A 20,581-nucleotide genomic window follows, 5' to 3' on the forward strand; every position below is an offset into this window, starting at 1 on the left:
TGATACAATTTTAAGGCTGCATAATATTCTATTGTTGGACTTGGAAGTCTTTTCAATCTTTCACTATTACAGTGTCACAATACCCTTGGATGGACTTTTTTTGTGTGTGTATTTGTGTTCATATTTTTGGCTCAGAGGGTTTGGAGACCTTTGTGTTTTATTTAAAATTATTTCACCATCCAGATCATGATGCAAATCTCTGCCCTTCCTCATCCTCGTCCCTTCTCCCTTGGCTGAAATGCTCAGGCCAGAGTAGGTGCTAGGGCCCAGAAGCAGGAATTCTGACCAGGCTACCATAGAGGGTGACAAGAACACCACTTAGAGTGATTGCTTTCTTAGAGTCAGCATCAGCTCTCCAGAGTGCTTTCCCACATTTTGTTTCAACACCCAGCATCAACAAGGAGTTAAGTGTCTGGCAGAATCCCAGGGAAGGGTTCCTCCAGGCTGTGCTTAAACCAGTAGACAACGTTTGGAAGATTTGCTTTACCAGCCTGGTCATGTTCAGAAATTCTCCAAATCCTAAAACCTGACATCTACAAGTTTCTTAAAACTCATATAATCCTCGACCCTCAGTATGCAGATTGGGCTACTGAGGTTCAAAGGGAGCTGAGACCAGCTAAAGTCAACTCAGAAATAGGGTGACCAGTTGTTCCCATTTACCTGGAACTTTCCCCATTCTAGCACTGAAAGTCCCATGTCCAAAAAACCCCTCAGCCCTGGGAAATCCTCCAGTCAGCCTCTGGAGCCAGGATGCAGCCAAGATCAGACCCATGAGTTTTTAGTTCTGGGCCCTTCTTCTCACACCCACCTTTTCAGCTCTGCTTCCAGCCCCTACACAAAAGGAATGATTTGCACTCTGATTGCCCTTCCAGACAGGAAAGCTGAAGCGCTACTTCACAGACCTGGAGGCCCTGGCCATGGTCACTGCTGCTTTCTGCCATGACATTGACCACAGAGGCACCAACAACCTCTACCAGATGAAGTGAGTCAGCTTCCCTCCTCACCCCCAGCCCTCCGGATTCATTAGCCAGCTCTGTGTGGCCCCCAGGCAGACTCATTGGCCAACAGGGAAGCCTTGTGGTCCACAGCTTCCCACTGCCTTCTGCCCTTGGGACCTGGGTCTCCTCCTGTAGCAGCCAGAATAACGATCCCCCAAAGATGTCCAGATCTCAAATCCCTGAGCTGGGGAGTATGTTGCCTTACATTCAAAAGGGACTGTGCAGATGTGATTAAGTCGAGGATCTTGAGATATAGGGATTATTCATTCAAGTGGGCCCCGTGTAGTCCCAAGAGTCCTTATAAGAGGGAAGCAGGAGGTCAGAGAGGAGAGAGGACGCTACCCTGCTGGCTTTGAAGATGGAGGCATCGCCTGCAAACAAGGAATGCATGTGGCCTCTAGAAGCTCAAAAGAGCAAGGAAATGGATTGTCCTCTGGAGCCTCCAGAAGGAAAGCAGCCCTAAGGACCCATTTCAGACTCCATACAGAGCTGTAAAATAATAAATTTTATTGTTTTAAGCCATTAAGTTTGTGGCAGTTTGTTATAGCAGCTGTAGAAAACAAATGCACTAAACTCCTTTATTCGTCTCCTTCCCTGTCCTACCTGCTGCACTAATTTGTGCCAAGACGTTAATAACCAGTAATGGTTCATTCACTCATCTCATATTTATAATGCTTCGAATATAATGTGGTAGGCTCTATGCTAGGCAAAGGAGGTGCTCTGATGAGCAAAACAGCTCCTGTCCTCACAGAGCTTATATGTCAGACAGCCCACGAAGCATAGTTCTTGGACCTGATCTCATTGGATCCTCACAACCACCCACTGGGCTAGGCAGAGCAGGGGCTAATGTTATCCCTACTTACAGATGAGAAAACTGAGTCTCCGTTCAGGGCCCATGGCCTGTAAGTCATTAACAAGCTCTGAATTCATGCTGCTCTGAGTCTTCTCAATACTTCCATGCTGCTCTGGGGCCAGATATTGGGTTTACATTTTACATTTTGAGAATCTAAATACTTAGCGCAGTGTGTGGCACATAGTAAGTGCTCAACAAGTGTTTATTGAATACAGAAATGAATAAACATACGGCTTGCGGAAATTCAGTGGTTTCCTTCAGACTTGGATCTGAAGAATCAGGGCTAGATGATCTTGAAGCATGGCCCAATGCTAATGCCCCTAAAATCCCTTATGGCATTGTGTGCGTTTGTGGTTTTTTCTGGGGGAACGGGTCTATGCTATTTAGTAGATTCTCTAATGAGTTCGTGACCCAAAAGGAACTTGGAATCACTTGTGGAGAAGGCTAAAGACTGAGTCAGGAGACTTGATGTTTAGTCCTAATTTTCTATTGTCCACTCCATATTGATTCTCTCTCTTTCTCATTCAGATCCCAGAACCCACTGGCCAAGCTCCATGGGTCCTCCATCTTGGAAAGACACCACTTGGAGTTTGGCAAAACACTGCTCAGAGACGAGGTAGGATGAGGGCCAAGGATGCACTGCCCACAGGGCCTGGGTCAGAGGCTCCATTTCACAAGGAGCCTGCGTGTGCCCAAGGAGCATACTTTCCATTGGCCTGGGCTGCCTCTGCCATCATCTGGGATAGCCATTGGTAGTTGGGTGACTTTACTGCCAGCATCAATCCTCTCCCATCTTGCCTCTGCTTTTTTCTTTAGAGCCTGAATATCTTTCAAAACCTCAATCGCCGACAGCATGAGCATGCCATCCATATGATGGACATTGCAATCATTGCCACAGACCTCGCCCTGTATTTCAAGTTGGTATTTCTTCTCATTCTAATAGTAGAAGTAACAATGATTATATGTGTGTATATATATGTGTATATATATTATATGTGTGTATATATGTGTGTGTGTGTGAATATATATATATATATAGAGAGAGAGAGAGAGAGAGAGATTTTTTTTTTTTGGGGACAGGATCTCACTCTGTTGCCCAGGCTAGAGTGCAGTGGCACCATCACAGCTCACTGCCTCCTGGGTTCAAGGGATCCTCCCACCTCAGCCTCCTGAGTGGCTGGGACCACAGGAATACCACCACTCCCGGATAATTTTTTAATTTGCTGTAAAGATGGGTTCTCACTATGTTACCCAGGCTGATCTCAAACTCCTGGGCCCAAGCCATCCTTCTGCCTCAACCTCCCAAAGTATTGGGATTACAGGCATGAGCCACTGCACCCAGCAACAATGATTATAATAATAACAAACATCATAGTTCCAATTAATTTAGCATATACTATGTGTCAGGCACAACACGTGTGTTATGGACACATTGATTCTTGCTACAACTCTATGAGTTAGATATTATTACCCCCATTGTACAGATGGGAACACCAGGATTCAGGACAAAAGATTTGCTAAGATTAGATAACAAATCAGTGTCAGAGACTTAGGTTAAACCTAGGTCTTCACTCCCAGGCCTTGGTTCTTTCAACCTTGTTTTGTGAATTTTGTTGATTTAATAAGCCTCCATCTGAATCAGCCAATGTTAGCAGCTCAGGTGTTGCCTTATTCTAAGATTTGCTCCCTTTACTAAGACTGATGTGTTTTGTAGGAAGAGGACGATGTTCCAGAAGATCGTGGATCAGTCTAAGACATACGAGAGTGAACAGGAGTGGACACAGTACATGATGCTGGAGCAGACACGGAAGGAAATCGTTATGTGAGTTGGGATGGGGTTAAAACCTGATCCTCTTAGGCTTAGGATCATGAGGCGAGACGTTGCAGTGACAGCTCTTGCTGCCCTCAACAAGCCTTGGGACTATTTCATTTTGGAGGCTTCAACATATGAAAAAATGAAGTTTTTTAAATTCCAACTGCACAAGCTATATGTTTAATCTTTATTTTAGCACTAAAAATGCAAGACAGTATATTATTATTTTATTTATCTGAATACAAAAATATGTTATTTGAAGTAGCTCAATCATACTATCTAAGATTTGGATGATAAACTGATATAACTTTCAAGTTTTTGATACAACAGAAATCACTATACCAATTAAGGGGTTTTTGTTTTGTTTTGTTTTGTTTGTTTTGAGATGGAGTCTCTCTCTGTCACCCAGGCGGGAGTGTAGTGGTACGATCTCAGCTCACTGCAACTTCCGCCTCCCAGGTTCAAGCGATTCTCCTGCCTCAGCCTCCTTAGTAGCTAGGATTACAGGCACCCACCACCACGCCCAGCTAATTTTTGTATTTTTAGTCAAGACCAGGTTTTGCCATGTTGCCCAGGCTGGTTTCAAACTCTCGACCTCAAGTGATCCACCCACCTCTGTGTCTCTCAAAGTGCTGGGATTATAGGTGTGAGCCATCAGGCCCTGCCCCAATTAAAGTTTGAGTGATACTTAATGTGTCATTCAAAACACATAGGCTTAATTTTTAACATATTCCTTTACATAGGACAATATCCTCCAATATAGCTGTGCTAGTCACAAATTGGTTATGGTTGGTATGAAATTCATATTGCATAGTCTGGCATGGTTGATAATGGGACTCAAATTTAAGTTGTCTGGTGAACGTCTTTTTTCAGTTTTCTCAATGTGCTTCCATGATTCACCTCAATTGACAATGGAGTGAGAAGGGTAAATTTGAGGCCTTTTACGAATATGTGGCCCAAGCCAAATGGTCCCCTGGCTCCTCTGTGATGGGTCCAGGGCATTGAAGGCAATGGTCAAGAAAAGTTGCAGGGGAGACAATGCCTGACTAGTTGCCTAGGAAGCATTGGGTTATTTGTTTATCCCCAAATGCTTCTGTGGAAATGAGGCTTGATTAAGTCACAAGCATTGCAAGTGTCTGCAACAGAGAAGAGGAGACCACTGACAAAGGCTCCGGAAAGAGGTGGGCGGCAGCCATTGCCACTCCTTCAGCCCTGCAGTTATCCAACCAGGCCTCCTACAAAGGTCCCCTGATTCTGGGAGCAGTGCAATCTGCTTTCGCTGAACAAGGGGACATGCTCAGCCCATGGTTACTCATAGACTGACCAGGAACTGCCCCCCCTGGACATTTCATTTATTTATTTATTTATTTATTTATTTCTTTCTTTATTTATTTATTTTTGGGATAGGGTCTTGCTCTATTACCCAGGCTGGAGTGCAGTGGCAGTCAGGGCTCACTGCAACCTCAACCTTCCAGGCTCAAGCAATCCCCCCACCTCAACCTCCTTAGTAGTTGGGACTATAGGCACACTACACCCGGCTAATTTTTGTATTTTTGGTAGAAACAGGTTTTGCCATGTTGCCTAGGCTGGTCTTGAACTCCTGAGCTTAAGCGATCCACCCACCTTGGCCTCCCAAAGTGCTGGGATTACAAGTGTGAGCCACCACATCCAGCCACATTTATTTATTTATAATTTCAACTTTTATTACACATTGAAGGATGCATGGGCAGGTTTGTTACATGGGTATGTTGTGTGACACTGAGGTTTGGGGTATAAGCGATCCCATCACCCAGGTAGTGAGCATAGCACTCAGTAGGTGTTTTTTTTTTTAGCCCACACTCTCCTCTGTCTCCCATCTGGTAGTCCCCAGTGTCTGTTGTTGCCATCTTTGTGTCCATGTATACTTAATGTTTATCTCACACCTATAAGTAAGAATATGCAGTATTTGGATTTCCATTCTTGTGTTAATTCGCTTAAGATAATGGCCTCCAACATCATCCATGTTGCTGCAAAGGCCATGATTTTGTTCTTTTTTATGGCTGTGTAGTATTCCATGGTGTATATGTAACACATTTTCTTTATCCAATCCACTGTTGATAGCACCTAGATTGATTCCATGTTTTGCTATTGTGAATAGTGCTGTGATGAACATGTAAGGGCATGTGTCTTTTTGGTAGAACTCTTTGTTTTCTTTTGGATACATACTCAGTAATGAGATGATGGGTCGAATGGTAATTCTACTTTAAGTTCTTTGAGAAATCTCCAAACTGGTTTCCATGGTGGCTGAACTAGTTTACATTCTCACCAGCAGTGCATAAACATTCCTTTTTCTCCACAGCCTTACCAGCATCTGTTATGTTTTGACTTTTTCTTTTCTTTTATTTTTTCTGAGACGGCGTCTCACTCTGTCACTCAGGTTGAAGTACAGCAGCACGATCTTGGCTCACTGCAACCTCCACCTCCTTGGTTCAACCTATTCTCGTGCCTCAGCCTCCAGAGTAGTTGGGACTACAGACACCCACCACCATGCCCAGCTAAATTTTTTTTGTATTTTTTGGTAGAGACGGGTTTTTACCATGTTGACTAGGTTGGTCTCAAACTCCTGACCTCAAGTGATCTGCCTGCCTCAGCCTTCCAAAGTACTCAGACTTCTTTTGACTTTTTAATAATTGCCATTCTGACTGGTGCCAGATGGTATCTCATTATGGTTATCTGTTTATTGACTTCTGCTTTTTCTTTTCTTTTTTTGAGATGGAGTCTCACTCTGTCGCCCAGGCTGGAGTGCAATGGCACAATCTCAGCTCACTGCAACTTCCACTTTCCGAGTTCAAGGGCTTCTCCTGCCTCAGCCTCCTGAGTAGCTGGGATTACAGGCACGCGACACCACACCTGGCTAATTTTTGTGTTTTTAGTAGAGACAGGGTTTTGTCATGTTGGTCAGGCTGGTCTCAAACTCCTGACCTCGTGATTCGCCCGCTTCGGCCTCCCTAAGTGCTGGGATTAGAGGCATGAGCCACTGCGCCTAGCTGACTTCTGTTTTTTCCTAACGTTTTTCTTTTTTTGACTTCCATAGCTGGACATTTCAAAATGGCTCAGCAGAAGGACTAAATAGTTGAAAAGAACACCCTGCTATTGGATAGGGGGACTTGATATTAGAAAGTTGTCTATTCTCCTTAATTAATTATTCATTTATGGGTGATTCCAAAACAAACAAACAAACAAACAAAAATACCCTGCTTTATTCTGGGGGAATTAGGAAGCTGATTGAAAAATTCTTACGAGAAATGAGTACGCAAGAATAAACAGAAAAAGAAAACAGATAAAAAAGAATAGTCAGAAAATTCTGACATAGAAAGTAATAATGGTGACCAGCAGAACTAAAGGTAGTTGTGTCCTAGGCAGAAGTCGCTCAGATCAATGGGATGATCTTAAGGATTATGTCTGTGCCCAAAGTGGGTTTTGTACCAGTGGAGAAAGGTACAAGTTCATCAGCAGTGTTGGGACAATGGGATGGCCACAAAGTGAGCTCTCTAGCTTATTCCTTATACCAAAATAAATTCTAGATGTAATAAAAATTTTTAAATAACCAGGGAAAGAAAAGAGAGCATGAAAAAAGCCTGGAAGAATTAAGAAGAGGCCGGGCGTGGTGGCTCACGCCTGTAATCCCAGCACTTTGGGAGGCCGAGGCGGGTGCATCATGAGGTCAGGAGATCGAGACCACTCTGGCTAACACGGTGAAACACCATCTCTACTAAAAAAAATACAAAAACTAGCTGGGCGTAGTGGCGGGCGCCTGTAGTCCCAGCTACTTGGGAGGCTGAGGCAGGAGAATGGCGCGACCCCGGGAGGCGGAGCTTGTAGTGAGCCGTGATTGCGCCACTACACTCCAGCCTGGGCGACAGAGCAAGACTCCGTCTCAAAAAAAAAAAAAAAAAAAAAAAAAGAATTAAGGAGAATAATTTCAGAGCAAGCTTTTCAAAATGTGACATGAGGCCGGGCACAGTGGCTCATGCCTGTAATCCCAACATTTTGAGAGGCCGAGGCAGGCAGATCACCTGAGGTCTGGAGTTGGAGACCAGCCTGGCCAACATGGTGAAATGCTATCTGTACTAAAAATACAAAAATCAGCTAAGCGAGGAGTGGGACTCCATCTCAAGATAAATAAATAAATAAAACAAAATAAAATAAAAATAAATAAAATATGACATGACAATCATAAAAGTCATAAAATTAGATGGAGAAATCTGATTATGAAAAATTAAGGATTTCTGTACAACACACAAAAACACGTAGTCTAAGTAGGAAAGTAAGTGATAAGCTGGGGGGAATATTTGCATCACTTCTAAGAGAAAAAGAGCTAATTTCCTCAGTAAATAAGGTGTTAAATCGATTCCAGGAAAAGGCTAATCCAATAGCAAATGGGCAAAAGGCACAAACCGACAGTTCCCAGAAAACTTACAGTGCGATATAAACCTATGAAAAGACGGTGATTATAAAACTACAATGAGATATAATTGTTAACTCCTGTTGTCAAAGATGAAAACATTTGCTACCATTCCGCGTCGGGCAGAGTGAGGGAAAGGGCCACCTCGTTCCACATGTGGGAGTGCAAAGAGGCTCAGTCTTTGCGTAGGGCGATTTGGCGGCACCTATCAAAGCTGTAAGCGCTCGTACCCTTTGACCCAGCAATCCCACTTCCAGGATTTCCCCTCTGGATATTCTCCCACATGTGCACAAAGCGTATGTACAGAGTTATTTGTTGCAGAATTGTTTGTAACACAAACAAGATTGAAAACAATCGAAATACCTAGCAATGGGGAACCAGGTTAAATAAACGATAACACTTTCATACAATGGAATGTCTTACAGATTTACAAAGAAATGACATCAAGTGAAAGGTATTATGTTTAATTTTAAAAGAAAAAAAAGCCAGGAGCAGGATCTCAATCATTGTCAAAGTCAAGGTGACCTTATTTAGGTATCTTCAGCTGACGACACACATACCCCTCTGGGAACTCATGTCCTTCCAACATGTATATCAGCATGGATAGCCTTAAGGGAATCAGTGTTTGCTTTCGTAGTATTAATCTTCCTGAGAAAGAAGCAGACCAGTAGGCACAGCATTCTCTCATTCTTCCCCACCTTACAAAATAAAGGCAAACTCCGTTCTTTCTTGACTCTTCCTGCAGTGTGTTGTCCTAGAGACAAAAACCTCTGGGCAGCCAAACAGAGGGACTATTTGAAATATAGTCATGCCTGGGTATACTCAGGGGATTGGCTCCAGGACCCCCTAGTATACCAAAATTGGTACAAACTCAAGTCCTGCAGTAGCTCTGAAAACCCCCTGGATGTGAAGAGTCGGAACCCCCTATACATGGGTTTTGCATCCTGCAATCCATGTTCAGCTGAAAAAAATTCATGTGTAAGTGGACCTGCGTAGTTCAAACCCATGTTGTTCAAGAATCCCCCATACTGGTGTTGTCACAGCCTCTTATAATTAAGGCATTATAAATCTAAGGAAGGGGCCGGGCCCAGTGGCCATGTCTGTAATCCCAGCCCTTTGGGAGGCCAAGGCGGGTGGATCACTTGAGGTCAGGAGTTCGAGACCAGCCTAGTCAACATGGCAAGTCTCCATTTCTACTAAAAATACAAAAATTAGCCAGGCATCGTGGTGCGTGCCTGTAATCCCAGCTACTCAGGAGGCTGTGGCAGGAGAATTGTTTGAACCTGGGAGGCAGAGGTTGCAGTGAGCTAAGATCGCACCACTGCACTCCAGCCTGGGTGACAGAGCGAGACTCTTTTTTAAATTTTTGTAGAGATGAATAAAGGTCTCACTCTGTTGCCCAGGCTGATCTTAAACTCCTGGGTTCAAGCCATTCTTACACCTCAGCCTCCCAAAGTGCTGGAATTACAGGCATGAACCACTGGACCCAGACTATCTGTTCAAGAGTTTTTACAACTTTAATTGCCAGGCACTCCCCCTGAACCCCACCCCCATTCCCAGCCAGTGGGTGGGATTGTACAGGGGGGCAGCAGGTGAGGGATTTTTCATTTAAACATCTTACTTCTTTCAGAGAATGTATTACTGTTCAGGGACCATGACACTAGGGCAAAGGCACATCAGCAATAAGTACTGAAGATGGCAGCAACTGATTTAATCCACACCACTGTCTTCTTTCTATCATCTGTCTTTACAATTTTTTTTCTTTCTTTTTTATTTGGTCATAGTCTCTCAACAGAATCATATGATCTATCTATCTATCTATCTATCATCTGTCTGTCTGTCTATCTATCTATCATCTATCTATCTATCTATCATCTATCATCATCTATCTATCTGTCTGTCTAGTCTACCTACATACCCTCCATGTACCTTTACCTTTCTTAGAATTAAAAATAAAAGATAAGTTGGATGTATTATAACATGCTTATTTAAATTTAAAAATAGGAACTGGGCATGTTAGGGAGGCTGAGACGGGCAGATTGCCTGAGCTCAGAAGTTCAAGACCAGCCTGGGGAACATGGTGAAACCCCATCTCTATTAAAATACAAAAAAACAATTAGCCAGGCATGGTGACTTGCACCTGTAATCCCAGCTACTCTGGAAGCTGAGGCACGAGAATCACTTGAACCTGGGAGGCGGAAGTTGCAGTGAGCCGATATGCAACCACCACACTCCAGCCTGGGCGACAGAGTAAGACTCTGTCTTGGAAAATTTAGATTATCCAGGTATGGTGGTGCATGCTACTTGGGAGACTGACGTGGGAGGATCACTTGAGCCCAGGAGTTTCAGACTACAGCTAGCTATGATCATGCCACTGCACTGCCCTCCAGCCTGGGCAACAGAGAGAGACTCTGGTTAAAAAAAAAAAAAAAAAAGAGGAAAAATGGGCAAAAAAATGCTGAATCCTACTTCAGTCTAGTAACAAGAAATATTCATTCATTAACCAATACTTTTTAAAAAATCCCATCCTATCTTGTTAATAGATGAATTCAAAAAAAGATATTTTGAGTGTTTAATCGTTATTTGTAAAAATAGTAGTATATTTTGTTATTTAATTGTGTACTAATAACTTAATCCAAAAGAAAATTTTTCAACACTTAGAGGCTTATTGTTAAAGAAAAAATTTTAATTATATAATTTAAATAAATGGATATAATTGGTTGCAGGTAATTATGAAAATTGATCAATGAAAGACTTTCAAGCATATATGTAGTATACACACACACACATATACAGAAACACATATGCATATACATGTACACATATACCCACAATATTAGGATAACATTCTATGGAGAAGTCAAGTGGAAATAGAGGTTTACAGAGACAAGGAAAGATGTAAAACTCTAGACTCTTAAAAGAAAAGCTTGCTTATGTGCTTTTATCATGGGTAAAAAATGACGTAACAAATTTATTTTAAAAAGTCAGTATGGCCGGGCACAGTGGCCACATGTGTAATCCCAGCACTTTGCAAAGCTGAGGCGGGAGGATGGCTTGAGTTCAGGGGTTTGAGGCCAGCCTCGGCAACATAGCGAGACCTTGTCTCTATAAAAAATAAAAATTTCCCTGAGTATGATGGCACGCACCTGCGGTCCCAACTACTTGGGAGGCTGAGATGGAAGGATTGCTGGAGCCCGAGAGGTTGAGGCTGCGGTGAGCCCTGATGGTGCCACTGTACTCCAGCCTAGGCAACACAGTGAGATCCTGTCTCAAAAAAAAAAAAAAAAGTCAGTATGTGTAATGTACTATAAATTAGATCCTTTGAAAATATCAAACTTATGATGTAATAGCTTAAGATGTCAACTTAAAAATGTGTAAGAAGGTAGCACTTTTCAAAATTCTTTAGGTAGGGATTTAACAAAAAACGTTGGGAGACCTGTAATGCAGCATTTCTCAATCTTAGCCCTGTTGACATTTGGGGCTGGCAACCCTGTTCTGGAACTATCCTGCACCTTGTGGGATGCACAGGACTAGACATCAGGAGCACCCCCACCCCTCCCCAGGTGTGACAATCAAAAATGTCTCCAGACATTGCCAAATATCCCCTGCGCAAAAATTGGCCCAAGCTGTTTGCTATAAAGCCATCTCGGGGCCCATTGCTTAGGTATATAATTAGAACTTCTTCACACCTGAGTAGCATGTAGCTGTTGCACACTTGGGGCTTTGGTATCAGACAGCCTGGGTTCAAGTCTCAGCTCTTTCACTTATTGGTGGTGTGGCCTTGAGCAGGTGACTTACTCCCTCACCTCAGTTTCCTCATCTGCTTAAGGAGGATCATGGCAGTGCCTGCTTTGTGGACCATGATGGGGGCTGAGCTGGAGTATGTGGAATGTAGTGCAGTAGGTAGTGGTGTTCGGTGCTTCCTGTGGTATAAGAAGACATACACATTTGGCCTTTGTTCCTGGTTCCTGACAGAGATCCTAAAACCCTTGGAATTTCCTGAGTGATAAGAGTGTCTTTTGTTCTGATGGGATGACTCTTGGCAGGACCCTAGACAGCTTCAGGCTGGGGGCTGGTCACCAGAAAGATCAAACCTTCATTTAAAGCTTGGAACTTTCAGCCCCATCCCCAACCTCCAGGAAGGGAAGAGGCTGGAGATTAATTGCCAGTGGATAATGATTTAATCAATCATACTTCTGTGATTAAAAACAAGAAAAAACAAAAAACACACACAGACACAAAAACAAAACAAAACAAAAAACGCCATAAAAACCTCTAAACAGCAGTGTTTAGAGAGCTTCTGGTTTGGTAAATACTTCGAGGTGATGGGGGGCTGGCATGCATTCCCCCTCCCATAACTTCCTCTATCCATCACATTCATTTGGCTATTTCTGAGATGCATCCTTTACAATAAACCAGAAAATGTCAGTAAAGTGTTTCCCTGAGATTTGTGAGCTCATCTAGCAAATTACTGAACCTCAACGCAGGGACACATTTCAACTTTGTTGCCAGGTCAGACAGAAGGGTAGGTAACTTGGGGACCCCATACTTGTGGCTGGCCTCTGAAGTGAGGCAGTCTTGTGGGGCTGAACCCTTAAACTTGTCGGGTCTGATGCTAACTATAGGAATTTAGTATCAGAGTTGAAATGAATTGTAAGACAGTCAATTGGTGTCAGGATTGGTTGTTGTGAGGAAAATCCTAATACTCCCTTCGTGTGTTTTGATTATCTTGGAGTGCTTATGTCCACGGGCTTCCTGTGGTTGGAGGCCCACACCAATTGACTTTGACTTTTTTTTTTTTTTTTTTTTTTGAGACAGGGTCTTTCTCTGTTGCTCAGACTGGAGTGCAGTGGCACGATCATAGCGCACTGTAGCCTCAACCTCCCAGGCTCAAGTGATTCTCCTGCCTCAGCCTCCTGAGTAGCTAGGACTACTTCAGTAATTTTACTCTAGGGCCAAGATGTTATAGAAACTCTAGAGCGAGGGCGTGACTTCCTTTTCTTCATCAAACTCTTGACATTTCCGCTTAACTCCAGATTTTGCTTCTGACAGTCTGACCAAACCATGAGTTGGAAAGGCTCACAGATCCTCTGGTACTGCGGTGTTTGTGCACGGCTTGTGAGCTAAGAATGGCTATTATATTTATAAACGGTTGGGGGAAAAAATCAACAGAATAATATTTCATGGTCAGGCGTGGTGGCTCACATCTGTAATCTCAGCACTTTGGGAGGCCAAGGCAGGCGGATCACTTGAGGCCAGGAGTTTGAGACCAACCTAGTCAATATGATGAAACCTGTTTCTAGTGAAAATACTAAAATTAGCTGGGTGTGGTGACACACACCTGTAATCTCAGCTACTCAGGAGGCTGAGGCAGGAGAATCGTTTGAACTCCAGAGGTAGAGGTTGTAGTGAGCCTAAATCGTGCCACTGCACTCCAGCCTGAGGAACAGAGTGAGACTCTTGTCTCAAAAAGGAAAAAAAAAAAAAAAGAGTATCTCATGACAAATGAAAATCATAAGACATTCAAATTCCAGTCTCTGTAAATAAAACTGTATTCTTTTACAGATGGCCACATTCTGACTTTCATGAGTCCTAGGCACTTTTGTCTTTGTGCCTCCTTCCTCCATAAAAGTAAATAAGTAAATACAAATTATATTTTATGATTGTGTTGGTATGAAGACAAATATAATCCAGGCTGAATTCATTCTTACATATTCAGTCCTATTGTGTCCTTTTTTTCCTGCTGATCTTGAAAGAAATTAAAATATTTTCATGGGCTCTGGAGAATATCATGGGCCCTCAGTGCTCTGCTGAATGGACGAGCTGACTCTGCTTATCCATGCTATTATCTATGGCTGCTCTCACATCGCAGTGGTAGAGCTCAGTCTTTGCAATAGGGACTATGTGGGCTGTAAAACCTCAAATATTTACTGTCTGGCTCTTTACAGAAAGAGTTTGCCAATTCCTGGTCTAGTGTTTTACCAATGAGGAAAGTGAGGCCCAGAGAGACAACGCGACTTAGCTGGTGTCACACGGGCATTTGTGGAGCAACAAGGCCTTGGACTCAGCCACACCAGCCCTTGCCTGCACACCTACCACTTTCTTAGGCTCCTCCAAGACTTTCCCCAGCAGGATCTCCTGCCGTACCCTCCAGATAGATGTAATTCCAGGGAGGGTCTGAGTAAGTGTCCTGAAAGGGCTGGCTAAGAGGAAGGCTGGAATGCGTTTCCTGAAAGTTGGCCAGGAGTCAGGAAGAACAGCCACTGAAACTCACAGCCAAGGAGCCAAATGTTTCAGGAAGAAACATTTGCCTTGGGGATGGTCCAGGTGGATAAGAGCTCAGCTTGCTTTTAAGAGCTCTACACACGAGGGTGAGCCAGAACAGGAATGAGATGAATGCAGGTGCTGATAATGAAGATGACAACACTGGGTGCATTTACAAAAGCATCTTATGTGATCATCACAGTTAGTCTCAGAAAGGATATATTACATTGACCCATAGGAAATTGCTGAATTTTAACTGATTTGGACTAACAAAATCAGAATTTCATAGGATCCAACTTAATATGAATATCTCATTTTACAAATGAACAGACCGGGACTCAAAGACATGAAGTCGCTTGCCCTGGACACAGCAAGTGAGGAGAAGATGGAAGGTCTAATTCAGCTCTGTCTGATTCCAAAGCCCTGCATGGAATTTTGCACTGTTGTCCTATTGAACTCTATCCCCTCCTCTTGACAATTCGTCTACTGAGAGCATAAGGTTCACATTTCTGAGCACACAATATTTTTGTGGCGTACTCTTGCTTCTTTCTGCATTATAATCATGTTGCCCTTTATTCTATTCCATCCTGACACATCTCTCTTCCTCACTTTGCATGTCTAATCTGTCCCCAAATGCTGCTGAGTTGACTTCCTAAGTGCCATATCTGTCTGGACACTTCTCTTTATTGCCATCTCCATCTCTTGCCCAGATCCTGCAGTGGCTTCCTAACTGGGTTCCCTGTGTATGCTCCTGTCCCTCCTACACTGAAGCCACAGCGATTTCTGTGAAATACAAATGTGACCATGTCACCCTTCTGTTCTAACTCCCGTCACTTTTCCTGTTGCTCATAGCATGAAGACCATCCCCTTGCCACGGTGCCTGGGCTCTGTGTAGGCTGCCCCTGCTGCTCTGTGGAACTTCTCTTACCAGGTCTCCCACCTGCTCCCTGAGCTCCCCCTACCTTTAAGCTCTTTGCGCCAGGCTTCCTTCTACCAGGGCCTGCACACTAGATGTCCTTCTGCCTGGAATGTGTTTCTCCCACTCCCTTCTTTAGCAAGTAAATGGTTACACATCCTACAGTTATCAGCTGGAGGGGCGCTCTCTCAGGGAAGTCCTCCCTGACCTCCCAGACCTTGGTGAGCTTCTCTTTCTCATATTATCTCCAAGAATGAAAGTCCTTTCCTTCAGAGCAGTCGTTTGTTTACGTGTTAACCTGCATGTGTGGGATAACTGTGCAATTCTCCAGCACATCTGCAAGATCTCTGAGAGCACAGACCATGTGAGCCCAGCCTCTTCCTGGCTTGCAGAGGCCGCTTTCCCTGTGTGTTCTTCCATGGTGATGAAGGCCATGACCCCATGATGGGGGCTGCACCCTTATGAACTCATCTAAACCTCATCACCCCACAAAGGCCCTGTCATCTAATAGCATCATATTAGGGGTTAGGGCTTCCACATATAAGACTGGGAAGAGCCGGGCGCGGTGGCTCACGCCTGTAATCCCAGCGCTTTGGGAGGCCGAGGCGGGCGGATCACAAGGTCAGGAGATCGAGACCACGGTGAAACCCCGTCTCTACTAAAAATACAAAAAATTAGCCGGGTGCGGTTGTGGGCGCCTGTAGTCCCAGCTACTCGGGAGGCTGAGGCAGGAGAATGGCGTGAACCCGGGAGGCGGAGCTTGCAGTGAGCCGAGATCGAGCCACTGCACTCCAGCCTGGGCGACAGAGCGAGACTCCGTCTCAAAAAAAAAAAAAAAAAAAAGACTGGGAAGAGACAAACATTCTGTCCATTAAAGAGGGCTCCTATGTACCCCCCTCAAGGCCTTTGCTCCATTGTCACCTGTTATATGGCGCCTGGGCTGAGCTAGTCACCTTTACTTTTGTTTTCTTTTTCTTTCTTTCTCTCTTTCTTTCTTTCTTTCTTTCTTTCTTTCTTTCTTTCTTTCTTTCTTTCTTTCTTTCTTTCTTTCTTTCTTTCCTTCTTTCCTTCTTTTCTTTCTTCATTCTCTTCTTTCTTTCTCTCTTTCTCCTTCCTTCCTTCCTTCCTTCCTTTCTTCTTTCTTTCTCTCTTTCTTTCTCCTTCCTTCCTTCCTTCCTTTCTTCTTTTTTTTTTTTTCCCCCACCTTGGACCTTTTTCTGCCATTCTACTTCGCATATTGTGATGACAGGTTTTTTTTTGCCCTGTGTTCCTTAAGTGACTGTGAGCTCCCTGAAGGCCCCTCTGGATCCCCCGTGCCCAGCACAGCACCCGGGACCCCAGTGCATATAAGGGGGAGGTGCTGAAGTGAATGTGAAGCCTCATCTTTAGGGCACAGGGCTCGAATTGACTTTTCTGGCACCTCGGTGTCCTTCCTTCATCCCATGCACACAGCAAATCTCTGTCTATAAAATTCTTAGGTGTGTTTCTGCAACCACTGGGAGTGTTTTTCACATGATCCCTCCAGCTAAGGGAAGTAAGCATCCAGTGCCCTCCTGAAGCCACCAGGCAGCCAGTGACTCTTGTATGCATAGCTGAGCATGTATTTGCTCAACCTATCTGACATTGTAACATGTCCACAGCACTTATTAAAGCATGGGGCATGTATTCTGAGGTTATTATAAAGCATAAAGGTGTCTCTAAGAAATGTATGCACTTCTGAAAGCTTACTTAAAGACTTATTTGAATTTTTGAGAGTTTACATAGTTTAAAATGTGCAGTGGCATGATCATAGCTCACTGTGGCCTCAAACTCCTGGGCTCAAGCGATCCCCTCACCTCAGCCTCCCAACGTGCTGGGACTACGGGCACATGCCACCACGCCTGGCTAATTTGTGTATTTTTCATAGGGACAGGGTCTCGCTATTTTGCACAGGTTAATCTTGAACTTCTGGCCTCAAGTGATTCTCCTTCCTCAGCCTCTGAAAGTGCCAGGATTACAAGTGTGAGCCACTGTGCCAGGCCCATAACTAAAGATTTTATTTAAACTTGTTAATATTTCATGAGTAACTCTTACAGCCTCACAGACCGGCTTATAGAAAATATGCCCCATACAGCTGATTAATTATAAAATTATCCAAGCAGCAAGTTAGGTTCAGAGCCCCAGCCTTCTCTCACCCCTCACTCTCCCCGGCTCCTGCCCGTTGGTCTCACCCTGCCACAGGCAGTCGTTGCTGCAGGCCAGCTCTTCTGCCCTCCTGTTGAATTACTGCAGCAACCCATCCCCCTCCATCCTGCTCTTTTCTTCCTTCTCCATCCTACAAGTCTTGCCAACTGCCTTCCTGCAGCACAGCTATGAAGAGGTCACAATTGGGCCTTCGACCTTCAGCTGCTCCCCATTGCTTACTGGATACAGTCTGCACTCCCTGGCGTGAAATTTAGGGCCCATGCCATATGGCCCTGGATTACCAGGATTACCTGCCTTAAAATGTTTTCTCAAATCCACCCCCCTTGCTCCTTCCTCTTGCTCCAATTCTTTGTCTGTGTCCCCTTCCTTTCTGTTTTCTGTTGTACCCACCTATGTAATAATACCTGCCTTGCCTTTCTATGAGTGGGACACTCCCTTAAGAGTTTACCTTTGAACCCTTTCTACCTACCCACACCCCTTCCTTTTCTTTTTTTTTAGATTGAGTCTCGATCTATCACCCAGGCTAGAGTGCAGTGACATGATCTCAGCTCACTGCAACCTCTGCCTCCCGAGTTCAAGCGATTCTCCTGCCTCAGCCTCACAAGTAACTGAGATCACAGGTGCATGCACCATGCCCAGCTAATTTTTGTATTTTTAGTAGAGATGGTTTCACCATGTTGGCCAGGCTGGTCTCGAACTCCTGATCACAAATGATCCGCCCACCTCAGCTGCCCAAAGGGCTGGGATTACTGGCGTGAGCCACGGCACCTGGCCCTTTCCACTCCTTAATGCAAGGCCTCTTTGCTACAGCTGTTCACAGTTCTCTCTACACTATACATTTTCTTTTTTCTTTTTTTACCTTTTAAATTTTGTGTGTGAGAGTTTCTGCCAGATGAGGAAATGGCCTAGAAGAGAAAGAAATCTCTTAGTATTAAACAAAACTCCTAAATCAGAAAAGCTAACTGACTGATAGAAAAAAGGAGCATATTGCCTCCAATGGAGCAAAAAGTGATTCTTGAGGGAGGAGAGCAAATCTTAGCTATTACAGTGGCCTGTGGTTCTCCAAACAGATGGACGGCATATCTGCGGTATTAAAAGCTCCTGGTGGGGCAATTACTGAAAAAGTATCTAAAAAGGCTCTTTGGCAGTTGGGGCAGGGAACAATGATGAGAAAAAAGGTTGAGAAACACTTCTCTACAGTAGACAAGACTGAAGGGACTCTGAAGATGTGATGAGATTTAAATAAAATTGATGTTTGGACAGTCCCTGGAACAGTGCTTGATACATAAGAAAACCCAGTACATGTTCCTTATGCACATACCATGTTCAGACACAATACTTAGATTTCTCCATCCACCATCTCATTTAATCTTACACCTGTTTTGTGAGTAAAGTGCGATTATCATTACAGACAGGGAAATGGAGGCTCAGCGAGGTGGGGGTAGTTGCCCAGTGTCCAATCTCTGATCACTGACAGAGGCAGGATCTAACGCTGTCTGATTTCAAAGCCCAATCCCTAGATGCAATGGGTGTGAGCCCTTTCCTCACAACGAGACAAAGTCACCTACTAGTGGGGGTGGAGAAAGGTGAGAGAGATGGAATTAACCAGTACATGAAGTCTTAAATGGCCCCGGACTGATAGAGGGTGTCTTGTGTGCCCAGGGCCATGATGATGACCGCCTGTGATCTCTCAGCCATCACCAAACCCTGGGAGGTGCAGAGCCAGGTATGAACTCCTGTTGACCCGAGAGGAGGGGCATCCCAGTACTGGGAGCAGCAGGTCATGAGGCTTGGGCTCTCTCAGCCCAGCTCCAGAACCAGCTCACCTGTGTTCCATCCTCCCTTACCAAGACATGGGAATCACTTTACGTCTCTCCAGTGATGACAGCAAAGCGAGGGTGGCAGGGTTTAACCTTTTGGTTGAGTTGGAATTGCAAGTGGGGTGGGAGCAGGGGTAGGGGATTGGGCTGGGGCTTTGACTCTGCGTGTGTGAGGGTCTGTCTGTTGCAGGTAGCTCTGCTGGTGGCTGCCGAATTCTGGGAACAAGGTGACCTGGAGCGCACCGTACTGCAACAGAATCCCATTGTGAGTAGATAGCGGATGTCAGCCTGATGTTAGGCGTGTGTGCTCCATCCTGACCTAGATGTGACCTTGCCATGATGGAGAGATGTGTGACTTTACCACAAAGATGACCTTTTCCTAATGCAGTGGTTCTCAAAATGTGGTCTCCAGGCCACTGTCAACCTCATTGCTTGAGAACATGTTAGGGATGTATATTCACAAGCCTCACCCTAGGTGTACCCAACCAGAAGCTCTGCGGGTGGGGCTCTGCAATGAGTGCTCTAACTAGTAAGCCCTCCTAAAGTTTGAGAAATGTGTCCTTAGCTCACTCAACTGCAGAGCTTGGCAAGCGGACTCCAACACTTAGATTGCCCTTTCAATTCCACAGGTCTAGAAGTCCATCCGCCTCCCCTGACCCTAATCTAACAGCACAGAGTGAGCAAGCTGTGCACCTATCAACACTGAAAGTTAACTTGGCTGAGACAGTCAGCCAGCTTTCCATGGAGATGGAGAGATGGGGAGACGGGAAGAGCAACCAAAGTTTCCCTGAAGTCCCTGAAGGCAAAGCTGGGAAGCAGAGCAGGGTTTGCAAAGGATGGGTTAAAGAGAGAGACATTTTGGGGACAAACCATTGACATCTGGATAGGCTAAACCTGTGAGAGTGTGCTAAGGATGCAGGGGCCACCACGGCAGGCTTAGGCAGGAGCTGAGGGAGAGTGGAAGGCTGGGAGGAGCAGGTCCTGTCGTGAAGGAACACGTGAAGGGCCCCATGGGCTTTGTCGTTCTCTCTCTCTCTCTCTCTCTCTCTCTGTAATATTTTCAAATATAATGAGAATAGTCAGTGAATTCTAGTGCCCATCAGCCACAGCCAACAATTTGTAGCAGTCTGCCATTCTTGTTGTATCTATTCCATCCAGTGCATTTTTTGCTTTTGGTTGCAGTATTTTAAAGTAAATCTCAGACTCTATAATCTCTTCCATAAATACTTTGGCACATATCTCTATGAGACAGGAGTGTAATATGGACAAACCATAAACACAACCACAAT

General features: G+C 44.5%; 1 protein-coding gene across 2 annotated transcripts in view; it reads left to right on the plus strand.

Annotated features, from left to right (window-relative positions):
• Positions 1 to 20,581, plus strand: part of PDE6A (phosphodiesterase 6A) — an 86,958-nt gene that overhangs the window by 57,370 nt on the left and 9,007 nt on the right. For both annotated transcript variants that reach the window (XM_050793647.1, XM_050793649.1), the window contains 6 exons: positions 873 to 982; positions 2,380 to 2,467; positions 2,668 to 2,768; positions 3,566 to 3,673; positions 19,135 to 19,198; positions 19,483 to 19,557. In XM_050793647.1, the coding sequence (XP_050649604.1) occupies positions 873 to 982; positions 2,380 to 2,467; positions 2,668 to 2,768; positions 3,566 to 3,673; positions 19,135 to 19,198; positions 19,483 to 19,557 (546 nt within the window). The remainder of the gene's footprint in view (positions 1 to 872; positions 983 to 2,379; positions 2,468 to 2,667; positions 2,769 to 3,565; positions 3,674 to 19,134; positions 19,199 to 19,482; positions 19,558 to 20,581) is intronic.

The sequence above is a fragment of the Macaca thibetana genome, chromosome 6, assembly GCF_024542745.1.
Source record: "Macaca thibetana thibetana isolate TM-01 chromosome 6, ASM2454274v1, whole genome shotgun sequence".
In the NCBI taxonomy this organism is placed as follows: Eukaryota; Metazoa; Chordata; class Mammalia; order Primates; family Cercopithecidae; genus Macaca; species Macaca thibetana.